Raw genomic sequence first — 19963 nt, forward strand, 5'->3', positions numbered from 1 at the left:
CCTGGACTTCCTCTGGATATCTAGACTAATAACCTCCCGCTTCTGATGTAACTGATGTTTGGTTTGTAACAGTATGGCGGTAGTATTCAAATTGCTGCTCCTAGCCAGAGTAGCCTCTGTTACGATGTTTTTGGCTCGCACTACTTTCTCATAAGCGCGGTCGGTACGGGTGCCTACCATACTTGCCCACTATACACTCCGCATGCAAGAAGAGAGATGTAGATTGCATCAGCGATCATTATATTCGCACAACGACTTGATTCCCTTACCCTGGAGGTAGTCTAGGACAACAAAGATCTATCACTCCCATGATTTCCCACCCACACATACTACCGACCAGATTGCTCAGCCCACTCGAACCTACGGAGCGAGTCCTAGGCCCCAGATTCCCAAACTCCCAAACGCCATTCCCAAAGCACATTTTCTCTTGCAAACCATAATACAAACATCTTCCCTAGATAGAGCGCACCGCCTGCCGCACATCTCGAACCTAAATCCGCACCGTCTTAGTCGCCTTGACCACCAACTTGACCAACTCGGCATACGCCTCCTCAAACTCCTGCACATCCGACTCCTTGACCTCCTTGCCCTTCTTATTCTTCTCCTTGCAAATCATGACGACGCTCGTGGGCCGCTTGGTCGCGCTCGCCTCGCCGAGCTCCGCCCGCGACTTGATGTAGATGTAGGGTATGTTGTGGTCCTCGCAGAGCACGGGCAGGTGCGAGATGACGTCCATGGGCGAGATGTCGGCCGCGATGACGACGACGGCGGGCGGGTTGGAGATGTCGGACGACGAGGGGGCGGACGTCTCGGACTTGCGCAGCGCCTTGACGACTTCCTTGACGCCGCGGCGCAGGGTCTTGGTTTTGGCGGCTGCGACTGCGTTAGCATGGATGGGCAAAATGGTAGCAGCATGCGCGAATTGTAGTTCCTTCCGCATCTCACTCTTTCACTGTAGGAGGCAGGATAGAGGGAGGAGGCCGGCAGGCACAAGCCAAGCGTACGAGCAGGAGCAATTGGGGCACCACAAGTACTCACACTTCTTCACTGTCCTAAGAATCTTCTTCACCTCCTTCGCGTCCTCGGCCAGGGGATTCGCAAACGGCACCAACGCGCCCCTCAACACCACACCCTCCTCCTCCTTCTCCATGTCTCGCACATCAATCATCGTCGAATCCTCCCCCTTCAGCAACTCCTTCTCCAGCGCATCCGTGACCTCGCCATTCGCCTTCACCAGCGCCTTGTTCTTCTCCTTCTTGTCCTTCTTGGACGACGACGCCTTCGTCACGCCCCCGTCCAGCGACGCCCGATGCTTCTCCTTCTTCTCCTTCTTGTCTTTCTTGTCTTTCTTCTCCTTCTTCTCCGTTACGTCCTTTCCCATTTTTTCTGTTTTTGTCAGATGGGTAGTGAAGGTGCTAACGGGCGAATGCCTTGGGCACTTGAAATAAAGAGGGACTGGGCTGGGCTGGGCTGTTGCAAGCTTGCAGACGTTGTTCGTGTGGGCTTCTGACGGGAAGGTTTTGGAGCTTCGAACTTTTTCGCTTCTTAAATTTCGATTGGGGATTAGCGCCTTGGCAGACCAACTCTCAAGGCCCTGTGTAGTCAATCGTACATATCACCGAATCTGCATGGACATGAGAGTAAGAATATCCCTCGCTGATTGAAAGCTAGTGTACAGTGCAATTACCAACCCAAAACGCCCTCGGCATATCACCACCATTCAACTACCTCGCTGTACTGCTTTCCACCGGAAGCTAAGTAGAAACCAGATACTATGGTATATGCAGATAGAAATCGAGGGCGAACCAATTAAGACCACGAAAAGACAAAGCAGGAACAGGGAGAGGAGAAGAATATTAGGAGGAATGACACCAAAGCTCCAGGCAATGTCCGTCGTATTGGACATGCTGCGCATGGGGCCAGCCACCACGAGTGTCCCAAAGCAGAGAAACAAGTATTAACAAGGCTGAGAGCCCGCAAGGAGAGAGCCCGAGCCCGAATATGTATGCAGAACTGGATCAGACCGCCCCAGCGCCGTATTACCTGCAGCGGAAAACCTTCGAAATAGGAGACTGGAAGGAAAACGGAAAGACAAAACACCCAGTATGCAATGACAAAGGCGATCTCGGCTCGGTGTCATGCGGCGGGAAACGGAGAGGGGACAAAGCCGAAGGGAAAGGTCCAGTCTTGTGCGATTTGAACGAGGAAGCAAATGGAAACTATCGTGGTCATCGTTACAGTGGTTGCGGTGGCCTACAATCAGTAAGCCACTTGCATTTCAAGCACCTGTACGCCGCCAGGAGCCATTGAAGGCGTGGCGGACGAGTGCTCAGACATGGCGTCTTCATACCCGACGAGGGCTTGCGAATGAAGCTTAAAGGCTTCACCCATCAGCTTGGTGATTCTACGATGCAGTTAGCGCGTGGACTGAATAGAGGAACAACTGATTCACATACCCCCATACCACCACCTCGTCGAGCATACTGCCCCAGAGCCTTGCGACAGTGGAGCTGAGCTTAGCACCATACACATCGACGGAGTCAGCCTCGAAGAGGTTCCGTAGTTTGTTGTACATGGCGAGCTCTTCCTCGTTAGCAGGCTCCTCGTCATGTTCCAGACGATAGAGCCAGAGGGTAAGAATGACCATGAGATCCATTCCGGAAAGAGGGTGCTCGATGCTCCAGTTCGTAGCGGAAGTTCGGGCGACCCAGCGAATGCCTTGCACGGCGGCAACCTCGATGCAATCGAAGCACTCTTGAATGACCTTGATCATCTCCTGCGAACGCTGGACCTTATCCCGCGCATTGGTCATGGCAGCTGCCACTTCGTAGGAATCATGATAGCGAAGTGCCTCTTGGACCGATTTCAAATCCACCACTAGACGAGCGCGGGTGTTCCGATACAGAGCCATAGCGTTGAAGATCAGAGGATGGCCTTTGTGAGGCGCACTCAGCTGAACCACGACGGTTTCGGGTTCGCAGAGCTCAAGAGACTTGGACCACGTCTCGAGCGCAAGTCGGAGCTTGTACTCGGTCACGACATCCTGCAGAGCCTCGGGACTGCGCTTGTGGTACCACACCTCCAAGAAGAGGGCGTTGATCATGACCCGAGTAGCGAAGGCACTATAACGGGCCGGTTCCCCTTGGAAAAGCTTGTCGTGTGCCTGTCGGAAGGTGATGATCTTGGATGCTTTCAGGCTTTCACGCCATGATTCATCGTTGGAAACCTCCATCGTCCATAGCGATTCGGAGGAGGGTAACTCTAGGGTATCGAATTCGTTGAAGCCCATGGCCGGAGTATGGTTGTACGTCAGTGTGAGGAGGCCAAAGAAGATGTAAACAGCATAGTAGGTCCGCCGACATTGCTCGTCCACAACCCACTCCTCGTGGTTTGGCTGAGCGCCTTCTCGTGCCTCTGAGCGTAGCTTGAGCTCATAACGATTACCTGCCACCATCTAGATCATGTCAGTATACTACCACAGGATACCAAATCAAGGAACCTACATTGGCAAGTAGACTTTTGATGGAGCAAGCCCATTCCAAGCCCTTGGGATCACCGCTCCAGCTGGCGAAGATCATGTTTAGGAGCGTCGCCTGCATGGTCCAGAGCGGGCATTTTCGGGAGCTGAAGTTCTCCTTGTTTTGCAGGAACTGGTTCACTAGTATCTTCGAGCCAATATGAAGCATGTAGGCTTGGTCTTGGTCGAAGATGTACAGTGCACCAATGGCCAGGACGGCGAGCAAAAGCGGGGCGGAGACCTCGGTGGGGTTGAACGTTGCCGGATGCAGAAAGGGCAAATGATGGTGGAAGAGGTCAAAATATGTCTTCAGGAGTCGGTTGAGCGTGTTCAGGCTAGGCAAATGGAATGTGTCCAACAACGCGTTCTCGGTATCCGCATTCTTGATGTTGTCGTAGATCTTCATGCATTGCTCTTCCGAATCAACCTGGGGAGCCTTGGTCATTGTAAGCGCTTGCGTGGGGCCAGGCGAGCGACGGTAGTCGACAGGCGAGACGGGACCCAGCATGGGATAGGGAGACAAGGCTCCTGGCGTCCCCAGACCCGTGATGGATCCAGATCCACCTATCGACGGGAAGGACGGCGGAAGGGGGGCATCACTGCCAGACATCTGTCGCTCCATGATCGGTGGTAGCTGATGAGGGTGAGAACTCAGAGCACTCGCAGTGGTGAAGGCGGGGTGAGGTTCGGCCGAGCTCGTGGCGCCGGAGTGTGCTTTCGGTTCCGAGACGTTATGCGGCATCATCGAGTCCCACGGCATCTGGGGGAGCGACATCTGACCTGGGGCCGTGTAGGCGACATTGGGCTCGAGGAGGGCAGGTCCGCTGGGAGAATGAGCAGCATCGGACGCGTCTGGGGCAGGTTCGGGCTCCTGGCTAGCCATTGCCTTGTGGTGGAAGTCGGTCATCAGCATTGCGGCTGCCTCGATATCGACCATCTCGTCGCTGCTTGCCTCAATCTGTTCGAGCGTCGTCGTGTCCAGGGCCGTCGACGGTTGCTTCTGGGAGGCGGGGGCGGCCGACACCTCTGGCGGCTTGGGACCAGTCCGACGCTTTGCCTCGCTGTGGAGAGGAACGCCGCCATCCTTTGCGTGGACGGTACGGTCGTGGCGCAGCAGGAGGTCGCGGCGGACAAAGGTGCTACGGCATTTGAGGCACTTGAAGGGGCGTTCCTTGGTGTCTGTGGGTGAGGGGTAGGTCAGCGTCCGTCTTCCCCGCAGCGCGAGGCGCGCCCGCATCAACAAAACTGGAGGAGCTCCGCGACCGAGACGCGCTCCATCAAGAAGAAAGATATCAACACTTACGGGATCGTTCGTGACGGCTGCGATGCTCGCTCCGACTAAAGGCGCGATTGCAGAATTGACACTTGTACTTCTTCTCGGGGGCAGAGCCGGATTTGCGGGTGGTGGTGGCGGGCGAGGGATTGGGCGACATGAGGGTCATATCGGCGGAGGGCATGGGAGCGGCGGCGGGATTGTGCGGAGTCGGGCTGGGGTGCAGCAGTTGGCAGGCCGGCCGCGCGCGTGTGGATTCAAAGTGCGATGAAGTGGGAGGTGGAGGTGATGTTCTCTTTCATTCCGTGTCGTTGAAGGGCGGCGCATAGAAGGGACAAGACCGGGAGGGCCGGTGACGGACGGGAGGGGCAGGGTGATCGCGGGGCTGCAGGCAAAGAGGCCAAAGCAGCAGGCCTCGCGATAGAAAAAAATGAAGGTGTTGGGAGGAGGGGAGATGGCGCAGGGGGGAGATGAGATGGGATGGAGGATGGAGGATGGATGGGGGATGGCGGGCGTGGTGGGAGTTTTTGGTGGGAGCTGCGTGCGAATCGAAGGGAAGGGAGGGGGAAAGGGAAAGGGGGGGTTGCTCCTGCCAGCCTCTCGCCCACACGTGCCACACTTGCCCAGCTTCCAGCCCAGGTTATGAGAGCCTGGAGCTCGGGCCACGGAGGGGCTGCCCGATTCGAACATGGAATCGTCACTCATTTTATTTTGTTTTGCGTGTTGGATGCGCGGCTTCTTTTTCTTTTCGCCGCCGTTTCATGATGATTCTTCCTTTTTTCCCTTTTCTTCTTCTTCCTCTTCTTCTCCCATCATGAATTAATTGATCATCAGCTTTTGTTTTGTGTAAGTGCGCAGACAGCAGCAGCAGCACCAGGAGCAACCCCCCTTAACCCCAATCAATCACTGGCCACGGATCCAGGGAGCAGCTGACTTGACCCGTCTTGCAACTCTGGCAGCTTACTAGCCAACCAATATGGGAGCGGATTATAGCCGCAGACGTCGACCTCTCTTGAGGCCAGTTTTCGCTGTGCGACAACGGGAGCAGACGGGTCGCTCGTCAAGAAAGAGCGGTATGGTGAGACGGTTAGGTACGAGTAGGTACTTTTCCTTTTGGAGTTGTACTCCCCCATCGATACGCTGCCAGCTCAAGATGCATCCTCACACCGCCCCGTCCGCTCCCACAGGTGTGGCTAAGACAGCAGGCCTGGAGGCCAATGGCCAAGCGTCATCCTGTCCCACGCCTCCCACTCCTCCCACTCCTCGCTGTCTCTTGTCCGTCCGATATGATGATGATGAAAAGGGGCTGCGGCGCTGCTGTCTGTTTCCTTTGTTTCACACGTAAATAATGGCCATGACGCCATGGCAGCTGCCAGCCTGGTTTCCTCACCTGAGGACGAGTAGCTTCAACGATCGACGGAGACCATCTCTCGTTCTTGAAAGCCGTCTCCTTGTCTGCCCAACCTAGCGGCCTTGGGACAGCTCTTCCCCGGACCCACCGTCCACCCGCCTAGCAGCTCGGTTCCAGCTCCGCGAAGCTGCAACCCAGCTGCCCAGCTGTTGGATTGCACAGTTGCCGACGTCCAAAGAGGAATCGGATCTATTGTTTGCATCATTGGGAGATTCATCAACCGTTGCTGCCGTCTTCCGACCTTGGTGCCACAACGACTGCGAGGGCAGACATGTCTGCTTTGTCTTGGTGAGCACAGCAATTTGCGGCTGCCCCAAGGTACGGAGCACCCGATGTTATGCCCCGCTTCCCCTCCAGGATCCCGAAACCAGGACCCCTACTCCGTATACCATGAATACCTACCTGGTATTGCGGCGGGGCAGAAATGAAAAAAAAGTCATGTATGGTCAAACAAAGGCCACCCCATTTCCATGCCCTCACAGGCTGCCTGACTCTGTTTGCATCCTGACAAACTGCAGAGTCAAGCGTCATCCCAACGCACCGACGCTTTGGAGGGGCCCAAGCGGCGGATAAGAGAATTGGTCTCTTTCCTCTCAAGTCGACTTTTTGACAATTTATAGTCGCGTGTGCATCATCGTTCATCCATCGGCGAAGCTAGAAAGCCTTCTTCAACAGGTTTGATCTCTCCAAGGCTTCTACCAAAGGTCGAATCCTGACCGGAGATGACTATCGGTCGGTACATGAATTGGAATTTACTGTGTACACCCCTCCTGTCATATTAGCATCGTGTTCTTCAAGGGCCCATGACTGGCGCCTCCCCTGCCCTCTCCTGAGTTAGATTTCTGACATCCGATTTCCACGCGAGAATTTTAACGCGCTTCGGGCATGGCTTGTAGGAAGCAGCACGTCGTGCACTCTGCTGCTCTCATCGAGCTTCCTTCTGTCATCTGGCACCGACTTCATCTTCATCCTCATCCTCAGGTTTTCAAGGCTGCTGGGCTTCTGAGTCCATGGGTCGAGTTCTCAACATATGAAAAATGCATTGCCATACGAGTGCATATACACCGTATAATAAAGCCGACGACAAGGACAATAATGAGAGAGAGTACGAGTCCGACTGGGCCAGAGTGGTGCGGGCCTTTTGTCGACCCCGCCCACACCTTCCAGAGTCTTAACAGTGAAAATGCCTGCAATATGCGGCCAATGAGTGGCTCGCAAGCCATTAATCAGCAGGGTTGATTTGGCACATGGAAGGGGAAGTTCTGGAGGTGCTGCTTGACTCGCAAAGTTCTGCCGGCCTCGTCGCCGCGAAGGTTGCCCAGTACCGCCAAGTGTGCGCACATTCGAAATACTCTCAACTCTCACGGCACTCTGTATTCAGAATATTGCAACTCGCTTTAGAGAATGCAGCAGAAAACACATCGAGGCCTTCCTTTGTTATGGAGTTGGTTACGGACAATGAAGGGAGCAATGTCGGAAAAATCCCAGGCCACCTGCGACGATTGGCTTACTTACTTGTACTATGGATGGGGGGGACGTCCTGAATGCACATCATCCATCGCCAGCCTTGCCCTCACCTACTGTACACTTACGAATGCTCTTTCGCAAGCAGGCCGACTAGTAGGCCGCGCTGTCTAGACAGGATAGTATTATGACGCTTTTCCTCCTCAGGAGGCACTGGACGTGAACTTTGGGCTGCGTACTCCAAGACTCCACTGTACAAGTGTGCTTTTACCCAGATCACGTGCTACCTCAGGAAAGGATCCATGGATCTCCCTGCTTCACGTAAGGGGGCGAGCTCCTTCGGCCTTCGCAGTCGAGCCACTTCTTCTCCACTTTGCTTTGCACTTCCCCCTCCTGCTCCTCGATCCTCCTCTCTACCGCTCTCTACCGCTCACTCCCTACACAGTTCGGAGTAAACACAAACGCGACTGCCTGGGCCCGCTCTCTGGTTCGCTACTCGCGCTGTTACTTGGGCGCGAATGTGAACGTTCTGATTCGTACTGCGCCCCGGAGGTGCCACTCCTCAGCCCAATTGCGTCCCCTCCCCAAGACAGGAGATCGACCCTGACGATAGTCCGCGAACTGCCCGACTACCCAGGGTCCATCGCGTCTCTGGTGGGATTTGTGAAGAAGCCCTCCGCGTTGCACTTCCGAGTCGAGGCCGGCAGCGAGGCCAAAGGCGACTTTTCCTGACCTCCTGCTGCTATCCCGACCCTCACCCGCCACCACACGCCTGCCACCATGAACGGCTTCACGGGTACGGTAGCGCCCCCCGGCGGCATGTACGTGCGGGCCCTCTACGATTATGACGCCGACGACCGCACCAGCCTGAGCTTCCGGCAGGGCGACATTATCCAGGTCATCACACAGCTGGAGAGTGGTTGGTGGGACGGGGTCATCAACGGCGTCCGCGGATGGTTCCCGAGCAACTACTGCGCCGTGGTATCCAGGCCCACTGGTGAGGTGGATGAAGAGCAAAACGGTGCCGATCTTGACGACGACCACGACACACAGTCCCTGGGCGGCGGCAGCACCTATACCAGTTCCGACACCGAATCCTACATCGGCAACGAGGCATCGTTACCCATCGAGAGACATGAAAACAAGGAGCAAGAGGAGGCTGCGTTTTGGATACCACAGGCAACGCCAGATGGCAGGCTCTTCTACTTCAACACGCTCACCGGTGTTAGCACCATGGAACTCCCGCTCGAGACGCCTGGTTTAAATGAGAACGGCCCGCGAGACCGACACCACGTCTTCATTCCCGATTCTTCGAGGCCCCCCGCCGAGCTCATGGCCTCTGGTCTCGTAGAGGATACCGACGATGACACCTCTGCCTCTGACGTCGAAGGCCACGGTATCGCTGCCTCTAATAGCTCAGTGGTAAGTTCTGCTCCCATGACTCCCGGACAGCGGGGTACTGAATGCAAACGCAGTCACGAAGAAAACGAGGGTCCAATGGGCTTTCGTCGGCAACGTCGATGGATTCCATCAGCGACGCATCCCCATTGGGTAGGTATGATACCAACGGTACCAGTTTCTCAGGTGCCTCCATCCCTACCAACGGCACCACGGTCACTTCTTTCGCTCACAACGCCACGGGAGCTCCTTCGCTGGCCTCCGGAATGCCTTGCAAGTACTTTGACGACGCGAATCCTGTACCCTTGACCTGGAACAGGATGGTCGAGGATATGCGCAAAGCTGTTGAACGATATCGCCAGGCCATCAACAACAGCGACCGTTCCGAATTCGTCAAACGCGCCGAGGATATCTCCGATCACCTTCGTCTGCTTCTAGCTGCTGGCTCGGGGACCACGGATAATCACTCGGGCAATCCCTCCATCATCTCCACAAACAAGGCTCTCTATCCGCATTTCCGAGAAACCATGTCGCGATTCTCCAAGCTGGTGCTCTCGTCACACATTGCTGCGGCGGACTTCCCACCACCTGATTCCTACTCCAAGTGCCTGAAGGAGGTGGACGGTGTTCTGCATGGCGTGTACGGATTTGTGGAGGTGGCTCGCCAGCAAAGAGGTGAGGAGATCCCTCGACTAGTCCCTGGCTTCGTTGCGGGGCGCACGTCGGGGGGTAACTGGCACAATAACGGCCTTGACGCGCGAGATCCTGCAGCATCCACATCCTTTATCGATCAGGAGGACTACGACCCACCGGTGGAACCTACCGCGACGTTGGATAACCGCCTTTTGGATAGGCTCGAAGACCTCAAGCGATTCATCATTCCAAGCATTCGTCGCCTGGATGAGCACTTGGCCATCAGGGAAAGAGTTGTGACACCTCAAAGGCACCAGGCGATTGGCGATGAGATCTGCAACGCGGCTGCAAAGGTACTTGAGGCGATGCGGCCATGGACGTCCACCATCGAGTCGGTCAACCTAGCTTCACTCAGCTCCACCGTGCAGGGACACCAGCTTGGAGAGTTCAGCATCCAGAAGCAGAAGGTCTATGACCTGGTGACGGAGCTGGTAATTGCTTGTCAAGGAGTTGCTTCTCCACTTGGCGACGAGTGGGCAGAACGGCGGGGCGACTCACTAGAAGATCGGGTTTCGGCTGTGAAAGCCGTGACGCGAGATTTGGAGTTGAGCGTCACGTCGCAATACGCATTGCTGCAACAACTGTCCGTGATGATGCCAGCCACCGATGTAAGGGCGCTCAGCGACTCTCGTAGAAACACGGACAGCGAAGTGCAAGGGGTCCACGCAAGAGGCCCTTCGGGCAACAGCAGGCCGTTGCTGGAAAAGCTCACGCAACCTCATTCGTACTCCGAAGGGACATCCCTCGAAGATAGCAAGATCGACGCGATCAGGAGCGCCAACAGCATGAAGAAGGTCAAGGACTTCTTCGGCGAAGTTCCTGTCCCCGCCCCTACGGAAGAGATTCCCGATTTCCTTAAACTGGATCATGAAGGGGAGATATCTTACGATCACAAAGTAAACCCGCCACAGCTTCGTGGAGGCACATTGATGGGTCTGGTGGAGCAACTGACAAGACACGATAAACTGGAGCCTGCGTTCAATAATACGTTCCTCCTCACTTATCGGTCGTTCACGACGGCATCGGAGCTATTCGAGATGCTCGTCAAGCGCTGGAGCATCCAACCACCGTACGGCCTGGCCAAGGAAGATTACCAAACTTGGGTCGACAAGAAGCAGAAGCCTATCAGGTTCCGTGTTGTCAATATTCTCAAGAGTTGGTTTGACAACTACTGGATGGAGGGCAATGATGAAGAGGCAAGGATACTGATCCAAAGGGTCTACAACTTCGCAAAGGACCATGTGGCCACGACCAGCACTCCCGGAGCTGCTCCCTTGATGACGTCGGTGGAGCAGCGATCTCGCGGACCAGACATGCCGACCAAGCGTCTCGTGCTCACGCTCAACACACAGACGCCTCAACCTATCCTCCCCAAGCACATGAAGAAGTTGAAGTTCCTCGACATCGACCCCACCGAGTTTGCACGCCAGCTCACCATCATCGAGTCGCGTCTCTATGGCAAGATTCGGCCAACCGAATGTCTGAACAAGACGTGGCAGAAGAAGCTGGCTCCTGGCGAACCGGACCCAGCTGCCAACGTCAAGGCCTTGATTCTCCACTCCAACCAGTTGACCAACTGGGTGGCACAGATGATTCTCACCCAACAAGATGTCAAGCGAAGGGTTATTGTCATCAAGCACTTTGTGAACGTGGCAGACGTAAGTAGTGCTCCACAAAGCGACAGTGCTCAATCTAACAATACACAGAAATGCCGACTCCTCAACAACTTCTCGACGCTCACATCCATCATCTCGGCGCTTGGGACGGCTCCCATCCATCGTCTCAGCCGGACGTGGAGTGCCGTAAACGCGCGGTCCATGGCGACTCTCGAGAACATGCGCAGACTGATGGGCAGCACGAAGAACTTCGCCGAGTATCGCGAAACGCTGCACAAGGCGAACCCACCCTGCATCCCCTTCTTTGGTAAGTCGCGCCTTGCCTGAAGGCCAACGTGATGGATGGCGTAAGCTGACAAGAACAGGTGTCTACCTCACCGATCTCACCTTCATTGAAGACGGCATCCCCTCGCTGATCAAGAAGACCAACCTCATCAACTTTGCCAAGCGCGCAAAGACGGCCGAGGTCATCCGCGACATCCAGCAGTACCAGAACGTGCCGTATCCGCTGCAGCCGGTGCCGGAGCTGCAGGACTACATATTGACCAACATGCAGTCGGCGGGGGATGTGCACGAGATGTACGAGACGAGTCTGCAGGTGGAGCCGAGGGAGCGCGAGGACGAGAAGATTGCTAGGTACGTATGAAGCTTTTATTCCACTAACTTGTAAGTGGGGAGAAGATGGCTAACGATGATCGTAGGCTGCTCTCCGAGTCTGGATTCTTGTGATGATACCCCCCAGCCACGAATGTCATGTAATTCTCTGTCCGTTGGTTCAACATGGTGCCTACTTGCTTTTTTTGATTTTGGGATCATTTTGCTCTTATGAATGGCGTGTTGGATATATGGGGTTTTTCGTGTATTTGGGTTGTTGGCGTTTGCAATGTTGATGTTTTTTGTTTGTTCGTTATTATCATTCTGGGTTTTGGAAAGGAAGGGAGATGGGAGGAGGAGGGAAGGAGGAGGGAGGTTTGGATTGAGGGAATTTCAATCTCATGCATCCCCTTTTGATTGCTTGGCTTACTGGATGTTATTGTTGTCATGATGTTGGTGGGGCATTTTTCAGTTCACAGCCTTCTACATTCAAATTTAGAAGCAGTACTCCCCTTTTGAGGTTTTTTAGGTAGTTGTGTATGGAAGCATGCATTTTCACTAGACTACGCCGTTGTTATTATTATCGCGCTTATTAACGCAGTTGTACCGCCCCTTTCCAGATCCGCTGGAAAGCGCGCCACTAGTGGGTAATCAGAACGCCTTCGCTCCCGAATAGGACTGGCCTTTGGAATTAACTAATCACCCAACTTGCAGCTGCTTTCAGTACCCCGTACGTGATCAACCTCCTGTTGAAAGTGGCTGGCTTGGCAGGCTTTCAGCCAACCAAACCCTTGTTTTGTAACCCTTGCGACCCCCTGCGACCCCCTGTTTTTCTCAGCGGATGTGAAAAGGGGCGGTACTGTAACGGGTAGGTAGGGGGCACCCCCTGGTCATGGTACTGTGGTAGCCGGTAAACCACCTGGGCATGCGATGTTGCATTTCTGGCAGAATTGGCGCATTGAGGGTGAGCCGTTGGACGTTGGATCGTGATGGGGCCAAGCGGTCATCAGTCATCAGTCAGCAATCATCAGTCAGCAATTATGTAGCAGTCAGCAATCAGCACTCAGCAGTCAGCACTCAGCGATCATTATTGTCATTGCGGGAATCGGGCAGGATGGGTCAGATGGGTGAGAGGTGAGATTGGGATTGGGATTGATATCGGGATTGGGAGTGGGATTGGCATGGCGAGTGAGGAATACGATGCTGCATTTTTCCAGACTGGACTGGAACTGGAGTGGACTGGGCGTCGTATTCGCACGTCCGCAAGCAAGAGCAAGCTAATAAGTAGGCGAGCACCTGAGGGGCCGGGGTGATACCATCCATCGTTGGTGAAGTAAGAAACGGTTCTTGAGGGATGGACTTGAAAAGGAAAAGAAATAGTGTGGTGTTTGGGAGAGTGATGTGAGGGAGTGAGCGAGATACGAGATAGGTATGTATCCCACCGAAACTATGTCGTGGTTTGGATGCTCGACTCGTTGCGAGTGTTCATGCCCCTTGGAGGGAGACTTCATGCATTGTATTCACCTGGGCATGGATGGGCATCAGGAAAGTCGTTTGGCAAACTCGCATCGGTCGATTCCGCTTTCCGATCCCGCACCTGATGGCGGCGCCGCTATTGCGAATTAGGTAACTAGTAAAATGGCTTACCTGAGCTGGGAAAGGTGGAAGGGAAAAGGGACCGAGGTTGGGAAGGGTGGGATGGATGAAACTGTGAGCATGTGAGCGTGAGGGTGGTTGAAGATGGCGACGAAGAGCATATGGGGCGGGCATCGAGATGGAGGGCGAGTTGGATGATTTTATTACGAGAGAGGCAGGATGGGTGGTTATAGGGGGGACTGTTAAGGGTAGGGTAGGGGCAGGGGAGGGGAACGGGGTGAGAGTGTGGAAAAACGGGAGTTGGGTTCTGGAAGGATGGGAGAAAGTTCGGAGGAGGGAGATGAGAGGGAGAGAGGGATGCGGCGTGGAGTGAGAGGGCAATGCTCTTGTCGTTGTTCGAGTTCTGCTGATGTTATAGATGGGAATGAGAAGTGGGAGAAGAGGTCGCGTGCTGCACCCCTTTTCTTCACCCGCTCTCCCCCTTTCGGCACCGATGCCGCCGAATGGCACCAACATTTTTGAAGTCAGGTCTGCAGTGGAAAACGTCTATCCCACTGATGTTGAGCGACAGAGACAAGGACAATATAGATAGATGGGGAATCTGTTGGCATAACATAGGCAGATGAAAAGAAGATGGGATGGGGCATGCAAATGCGGTTTCAGTTTCAGTACGACGTCCTTGACGACAAGATATGCATGCATGCATGCGGCAGGGCTGGGGAACATGGGGAACATGGCACAACGGTCGTAAACGAGACGAATTGTCGTGAAGCCAAGGGGGGAGGCGTCGGATTATTTGTACGACACGACGTTGTCGGTATGCAGGAGGCTTGCTGAGAGGCTGCTCCTCTTCCCCCAGGGATGCCACCTTGATTTTCGCTCCTGCTCCGAGTCTTGGTGATGGTTCATCAGCTGGGGGATGCGAGGGAACAGCTGGGGTAGCAGCAACAGGGAGGGATTATTTCTTGATGATGGGCGGCTGGGCAGTGTGGATGGGTGAAAGCCAACGGCCGACTCATCATTTCGGTTCCCTCTCCGGACCACTCACGCGTCTCGGCCGGCATTTGCAAGAAATGGAGCCAACCTTGGATGGACGTGGCAGAAAAAAGCATCCCAGGCCGGGGGCGTCCCCAGGGCGGGCGTGACTATTTTCCCAAAAATTGCGCGGCCCGCCTGACTATCGCGGGTAGGCCTGCCTCTTGGTCTGTCGCTCTCCCATAATCATCACCTCCTGGGCTTGCCAATCCCTACTTGTACCGTCCACTCCCTCGTGCCACTCATTTTTCCCACTTCTGGTCGCTCTTTTCCGTCTTTCCCTTCTTCTTCTTCCTCTTCTCCCCTTCCTCCCCCTTCTTCCCGACACTCGCTTTTAATCACACACAATGTTACGCGACGCTGCGGCCACCGCAGCCTGTCTACTATTAGGCCTGTCTCAACTGGGTGCGTTTCCTCAGCGCCCCTGCGCTGCTGACTCTCGCCCACGAAGGTGGCTGACTCCTCCTTCTCCACAGCAAACGCAGCATGCGAGTGCGGCTACTCGGTCAACAAGACGTCCGACAGCGAATTCGCCGTCTTCACCGACCTCATCGAGAACGACTTCCTGCACATCAACACCGAGAACCTCACCGAGTACGGCTGGCAGCCCCAGGAATACAACGTGACCGCCGAGGCCGCCCGAGGGAAATTCGGCAAGCAGATGACTGTGGAAAACTCCCAGACGAACCCCTTCAAGGACGCGAATGCTTGGAGCGGCGCGACGGATCATAGCGGCGACCCGGGCCTGCAGCTGTGGGTGCGAGCGGACCATTCCAATGGCCTCATCGGAGGCGCCGAGCTGGCACACCTCCGCAACGACTCGCGCTATGGCAGTTTTCGCGTGGGGATGAAGATGTCCGCCGTGAATGGCACCTGCGGCGCCTTCTACTGGGTAAGCGCTTCAAGTAGCTACCGGGTTGGGACGGCAGCGCTAATTGCAGCGACAGTACTTTGATGACTCGCAGGAGATCGATATGGAGTTCCTCAGCAAGCAGTTCAACGACTCCCAAGGCGCCGTGAACCTGGTCCTTCAGTCGCCCGATTCCGCCAAACTCCTTGATGCCTCGAATACCTCGACTTTCAGGGTCGCCCCGCTGCCTTTCCGCCCCGATGAGATGTACCACGAGTATCGCTTCGATTGGATGCCCGACAAGGTTCAGTTCTACGTCGACGGCGAGTTTCTCTGGGAGATGACCGAGCACGTTCCCGTCAAACCCAGCCGGCTGTTCTTGAACCACTGGAGCAACGGTGATCCGCACTGGTCTGCCGGCCCCCCGGAGAAGGACACCCCCATGACCGTCTCCTACGTGAAAGCCTATTTCAACTCGACCGACGAGGCACGAGCCAAGGTGCACACGCAGAACTGCCCTACCTTTGACCCCGCCAAGGTGTGCCCTATCCCCGCCCAAAAAGGCGCTCCCGATGGAGCCAACATGGAGACCTACTTCTTCTCCAAGGACAAGACAGAAAACAAGACGCCTGGCCAGAACCTCTACAAATCCGGCGCCACTTCCAACCTTCTCGGCTCATCGACCACATTCATCACCTTCTTACCACTAATACTAGCACTGTTCAGCTGCGCATTTTCCTTGTAACAAAAGTTTACCGGAATTTGTGGTCCTCACCCAAAACCGGCCGGTCGCCACATAGACCGCGTTCTACGTTCCTTTACCGATCTAGATCCCTTGTTGGGTCTCGAAGTATATCCCAGCATACTATACCGTTTCGTCCTTTCCCGCACCAGTCATGAGCACCTTTACGAGGCTACGGCGTTGGCTAGAGCATCTCATCGATCATCGTCATCGACATCACATTCCCTTCTTCTTCTTCGAGAACCCGACCGACAGAGACCTTTTTTCCAAACACCCTCATACCACTCCCTTCCACCTGAACGCTCTGCCAAAGGCCACACAGACCGGATATACCCTCAGAATTTCGCTCCTTTGCTTACAAAAGATGCGGGCTATGGGATTTGCGGATTCTTGAAAGATACGCAGTTCGACTATCCACGTACCTACTTACTATGGAGTACGCTACGCCAACAGCGCTATTCAACTTTTTCGATTCTTGTTCCTTTCTATTCAGCGAGCGCGAGGGCTCGGCCCGTTTTACGTTATTGCTGCTTCTTTTTCACACCTTTTTCTCTCTTCTTCTTTTTTCCGTTTCCCTTCTTGTATACATTTTGCTATATAGCAGGGAGCGTGGTTTCTCCCTTCTTTTTCTGCCCCTTTTCAACTTTTTGGATTTGAGGGACCCCAGCAAGCAAGCGTACTACTGTATTACCCAGTAATGTAATTGGATCAGGGATGGGGGAAAAGATGCGATCGATACCTATTCTCTACAACTTCCTCTCTTTCACTCACACTCTCCCTCGCTGCAGCGACGTCTGCACCTCCTTTTCCCCCCGAGTCCGGCCGCACACAATCGCCAATGGATGAGTACCCACTGTTGGTTGGATTAGTTTTTGCGACTCCACCTTGGACGGCACGCAGAGATTTTTCGATTGAAATCCGAGGGGGCTTTTGCTCCCACACCAGGAGAGCGACAAAGGGGAAAAAGGGGGAACGAGACGCGCGGCATGGCAGCCAGCTCTATTGGCTAGCCGGTTCAGTCAGCGCCTACCTACTAGGCTCGCCCGAGGTTGCCGCGACGTTTGCAAGTGGGGATTTTTAGGTGGGGATGCGTCAACATTTCGAAGCATCCGCGGAGGGGGAACTTTTTGGCTTGTTGGAAAGAAAGTATGCTCGAGGTTTGGGGTTTGGCTAGGTGGTGGTTCTTCTTCATTTATTACCCTTTTTACTTTTTATTTGGGTGTTTATTATTATCATTATTTTCATCATAGGGTTGGTTAGTTGGTCGGGTTGTTCAAACTACGTATGCTACAGCTTCCGGCGGCAAGGGCGGCAAGGGCGGGGTGGTTGTGCGATTCTTCATAGCATGATAGCGGTATCAGCAATTATGGAAGGTGTATCTTATCTTATCAATACTTGACTTGCTGGGGGTCTCTTGCTTGTGAAATGAAGGATTGTTTAGGTTATATGTGGACTTGGTTGGTTTGAGAGACCCCAGACATGAATTTCTTTCTGGACGCTGAGGTTGAAAGCCAGTGTGCTATCTACTGTCGTCTAACTTCGCACCGTAGGATGTTTTGAGAGCGATTGAGTTTCAGGAAACACAATGCAGCTTTCAGGTATTGAAAGTACCTGGATTGATGAAGCGGATACATGGGCATGCGAGGTGAGACTTGCTTTGGGTTGCCGGGAAATAAGCAGAGGTTACGCATTCTATCTCCGGTGGTGAAGACTAACAAAGGTCTCGTGCCAATATGATACCGCCGTGGTATACTGTGTAGTTCACTAGTAATGTGCGGAGGACAGTAGTGTGTAATCGATCATTAGCAACCCCTCGTGACGTCACCTTCATGGGATTCGCCCAGGCGCTGGCCCCCACGACGAACCGCAGTCGCGGACACATGCACAAGCACCTGCATTGCATTCGGGGACACATTCTAGACAACCCCATTATCGAGTATTCTTAAAGACGACGAATTTTCGCAGCCAGCATCGAAACTCGATTTCCCATTTGGAGAAACTGCAGATGACATCGCAAGCCCAATCGGAGAGCACGGCTGCGACCAACGGGACACGAGGTACTTTTGGCATTTCCATCTGATGTACTGTGGTACAGAATGAGCCAAAGCTGACGCCCCATGCCGAGGACGAACGAGTCGAGTACGGTACACGGAGGATGAGCACTGATGGCGAGGCACAGGACTTCTTGAAGGTAGCCACAGCCCTTACTCTTCAGCCTCACCCTCTTGCCAACGCAACACAACGCAACGACTAACCCACCTCCGAGATCTCCTTCGACCAAAGGGAAGCCAAACGCCGCAAATCCTCCCTCGTCCCCTCCACGCGCCCCGAAACCCAGTGCTTCGTGCATACCGTCCTCGAGCACCAGAGAGGCCACACCTCCATCGAAGATGTCGCGCTGTCCAACGAAGGGCTGGCGCAGAAGCGCCACATCGACAAGGACCCGCACAACAATCTCGACCAGGTGCACCACTCGCGGCTCCTGACCAAGAAGCAGATATCCGACTTGACGCTGGGGATTCGCGAGTTGAGCAAGAAGCTGGCGCAGCTCAGGCTGCAGTTGCGGGTGCGCAATGTGTTTATTCTTACCAAGGCAAATGATGAGAAGTTGATTGGGTATTCGAGTGAGGTGACGGATTGGTTGTTGTCGAGATATAGCGATATCAATGTGTATGGCTGCGTCCGTGGAGGGAAATCTGTCCGCACTAACTTGGACGTAGTTATGTGGAAGAGACGATGAAGGATCATAAGTTGTTCAACGTCCAAGGGCTCATCAAGAAGGGTCCGACTCACGAGCAGCGATTGAAATGGTGGAATGTCACCATGTGTAAGGAGAGGCCTCAGACATGGGACATAGTCCTTGCAGTAAGCAGTGCCAATTCCCCGTTCCATACACATGCTCTAACGAAATACTCTAGCTCGGCGGAGACGGTACCGTCCTGTACGCTTCATGGCTCTTTCAACGCGTAGTGCCACCTGTAATATCCTTCTCTCTCGGCTCTCTAGGATTCCTCACCAAATTCGACTTTGAGCAATACCCCGTGACGCTCTCCCGCGCCTTCGACGAAGGCATCACCGTCTCGCTCCGCCTCCGCTTCGAAGCCACCGTCATGCGGTCCCAACACCGCTCCAGAAGCGGGCCCAAGGACCTCGTTGAAGAGCTCATCGGCGAGGAGCAAGAAGACAACCACACCCACAGACCGGAAACAACACACAACATCCTCAACGAGGTCGTAGTCGACCGCGGCCCCAACGGCACCATGGCGACGATCGAACTCTTCGGCGACGACGAGCACTTCACCACCATCCAGGCCGATGGCGTCTGCATCGCCACCCCTACCGGCTCAACAGCGTACAACCTCGCAGCCGGCGGTTCCCTCTGCCACCCAGACAACCCCGTCGTCCTCGTCACCGCCATCTGCGCGCACACGCTCTCCTTCCGCCCCATCATCCTGCCCGACACGATTGTCCTGCGCGCGGGCGTGCCGTACGATGCCCGCACGAGCTCGTGGGCCAGCTTCGACGGAAGGGAGCGCGTGGAGCTGAAACCGGGCGATTATGTGACGGTCAGTGTGAGTAGGTATCCGTTTAGTAGCGTGTTGCCGCTCGATGGGACGAGGAAGGATTGGATCGATAGCATTTCGAGGACGTTGCAGTGGAATAGTCGGCAGAGGCAGAAGGCTTTTGATAAGAATTTGGTGTAGGGGGGTGGAATTGCGTGGTCGAAGGACGGTACGGAAGGAGACGGTGTTGATAGTATCTAGGCAGAACAAG

At 54.6% G+C, this 19963-nt stretch overlaps 8 protein-coding genes across 8 annotated transcripts; 5 read left to right on the forward strand and 3 right to left on the reverse strand.

The window, feature by feature from the left end:
- Positions 1-175: 175 nt before the first annotated feature.
- EI97DRAFT_470245 (L30e-like protein) lies at positions 176-1507 on the reverse strand. Its single transcript, XM_033801754.1, has 2 exons — positions 1039-1507; positions 176-873 (listed from the first exon to the last, which is right to left on the reverse strand). Exons 1-2 carry the CDS (start codon positions 1379-1381, stop codon positions 491-493), a joined length of 726 nt encoding a protein of 241 aa, XP_033650225.1. The 5' UTR covers positions 1382-1507; the 3' UTR covers positions 176-490.
- Positions 1508-2087: 580 nt separating this feature from the next.
- Positions 2088-5122, reverse strand: EI97DRAFT_203057 (uncharacterized protein). The gene is made up of 4 exons (XM_033793704.1): positions 4821-5122; positions 3504-4696; positions 2457-3454; positions 2088-2404 (listed from the first exon to the last, which is right to left on the reverse strand). Exons 1-4 carry the CDS (start codon positions 4972-4974, stop codon positions 2260-2262), a joined length of 2490 nt encoding a protein of 829 aa, XP_033650226.1. The 5' UTR covers positions 4975-5122; the 3' UTR covers positions 2088-2259.
- EI97DRAFT_203034 (uncharacterized protein) lies at positions 5123-5660 on the forward strand. Its single transcript, XM_033793703.1, has one exon. It carries the CDS (start codon positions 5271-5273, stop codon positions 5553-5555), a length of 285 nt encoding a protein of 94 aa, XP_033650227.1. The 5' UTR covers positions 5123-5270; the 3' UTR covers positions 5556-5660.
- A 2785-nt stretch (positions 5661-8445) lies between these two features.
- EI97DRAFT_452896 (ras GEF) lies at positions 8446-12018 on the forward strand (the record flags this gene model as incomplete). The annotated part of the gene is made up of 4 exons (XM_033800426.1): positions 8446-9087; positions 9141-11414; positions 11463-11679; positions 11738-12018. The coding sequence occupies 4 exons, from the start codon at positions 8446-8448 to the stop codon at positions 12016-12018; spliced, it is 3414 nt and encodes a 1137-aa protein (XP_033650228.1).
- Positions 12019-13277: 1259 nt separating this feature from the next.
- Positions 13278-14334, reverse strand: EI97DRAFT_203081 (uncharacterized protein). The gene has a single exon (XM_033793705.1). It carries the CDS (start codon positions 14076-14078, stop codon positions 13452-13454), a length of 627 nt encoding a protein of 208 aa, XP_033650229.1. The 5' UTR covers positions 14079-14334; the 3' UTR covers positions 13278-13451.
- Positions 14335-14904: 570 nt separating this feature from the next.
- Positions 14905-16464, forward strand: EI97DRAFT_436770 (concanavalin A-like lectin/glucanase). Its single transcript, XM_033799200.1, has 3 exons — positions 14905-15002; positions 15074-15489; positions 15545-16464. Exons 1-3 carry the CDS (start codon positions 14945-14947, stop codon positions 16190-16192), a joined length of 1122 nt encoding a protein of 373 aa, XP_033650230.1. The 5' UTR covers positions 14905-14944; the 3' UTR covers positions 16193-16464.
- On the forward strand, positions 16195-17055 carry EI97DRAFT_203345 (uncharacterized protein). Its single transcript, XM_033793706.1, has 2 exons — positions 16195-16360; positions 16503-17055. The coding sequence occupies exons 1-2, from the start codon at positions 16344-16346 to the stop codon at positions 16885-16887; spliced, it is 402 nt and encodes a 133-aa protein (XP_033650231.1). The 5' UTR covers positions 16195-16343; the 3' UTR covers positions 16888-17055.
- Positions 17056-18006: 951 nt separating this feature from the next.
- EI97DRAFT_483559 (ATP-NAD kinase) lies at positions 18007-19893 on the forward strand (the record flags this gene model as incomplete). The annotated part of the gene is made up of 4 exons (XM_033802100.1): positions 18007-18380; positions 18456-18857; positions 18923-19054; positions 19108-19893. The coding sequence occupies exons 1-4, from the start codon at positions 18345-18347 to the stop codon at positions 19891-19893; spliced, it is 1356 nt and encodes a 451-aa protein (XP_033650232.1). The 5' UTR covers positions 18007-18344.
- Positions 19894-19963: the final 70 nt, after the last annotated feature.

Source organism: Westerdykella ornata (assembly GCF_010094085.1).
Source record: "Westerdykella ornata strain CBS 379.55 unplaced genomic scaffold EI97scaffold_35, whole genome shotgun sequence".
Lineage (NCBI taxonomy): Eukaryota > Fungi > Ascomycota > Dothideomycetes > Pleosporales > Sporormiaceae > Westerdykella > Westerdykella ornata.

Excerpts from the sequence above, each read along its gene's own strand:
- EI97DRAFT_436770 (XM_033799200.1), top strand. The coding sequence starts at position 14,945 with ATGTTACGCGACGCTGCGGCCACCGCAGCCTGTCTACTATTAGGCCTG. Across the intron at positions 15,003-15,073 it reads ATTAGGCCTGTCTCAACTGG|CAAACGCAGCATGCGAGTGC; the intron begins GTGCGTTTCCTC and ends CCTTCTCCACAG. Across the intron at positions 15,490-15,544 it reads CCTGCGGCGCCTTCTACTGG|TACTTTGATGACTCGCAGGA; the intron begins GTAAGCGCTTCA and ends TTGCAGCGACAG.
- EI97DRAFT_203057 (XM_033793704.1), bottom strand. The coding sequence starts at position 4,974 with ATGCCCTCCGCCGATATGACCCTCATGTCGCCCAATCCCTCGCCCGCC. Across the intron at positions 3,455-3,503 it reads TCAAAAGTCTACTTGCCAAT|ATGGTGGCAGGTAATCGTTA; the intron begins GTAGGTTCCTTG and ends GACATGATCTAG. Across the intron at positions 2,405-2,456 it reads GACGAGGTGGTGGTATGGGG|AATCACCAAGCTGATGGGTG; the intron begins GTATGTGAATCA and ends ACTGCATCGTAG.
- EI97DRAFT_470245 (XM_033801754.1), bottom strand. The coding sequence starts at position 1,381 with ATGGGAAAGGACGTAACGGAGAAGAAGGAGAAGAAAGACAAGAAAGAC. Across the intron at positions 874-1,038 it reads TCTTAGGACAGTGAAGAAGT|CCGCCAAAACCAAGACCCTG; the intron begins GTGAGTACTTGT and ends ACGCAGTCGCAG.
- EI97DRAFT_203081 (XM_033793705.1), bottom strand. The coding sequence starts at position 14,078 with ATGTTGGTGCCATTCGGCGGCATCGGTGCCGAAAGGGGGAGAGCGGGT.
- EI97DRAFT_203034 (XM_033793703.1), top strand. The coding sequence starts at position 5,271 with ATGGAGGATGGAGGATGGATGGGGGATGGCGGGCGTGGTGGGAGTTTT.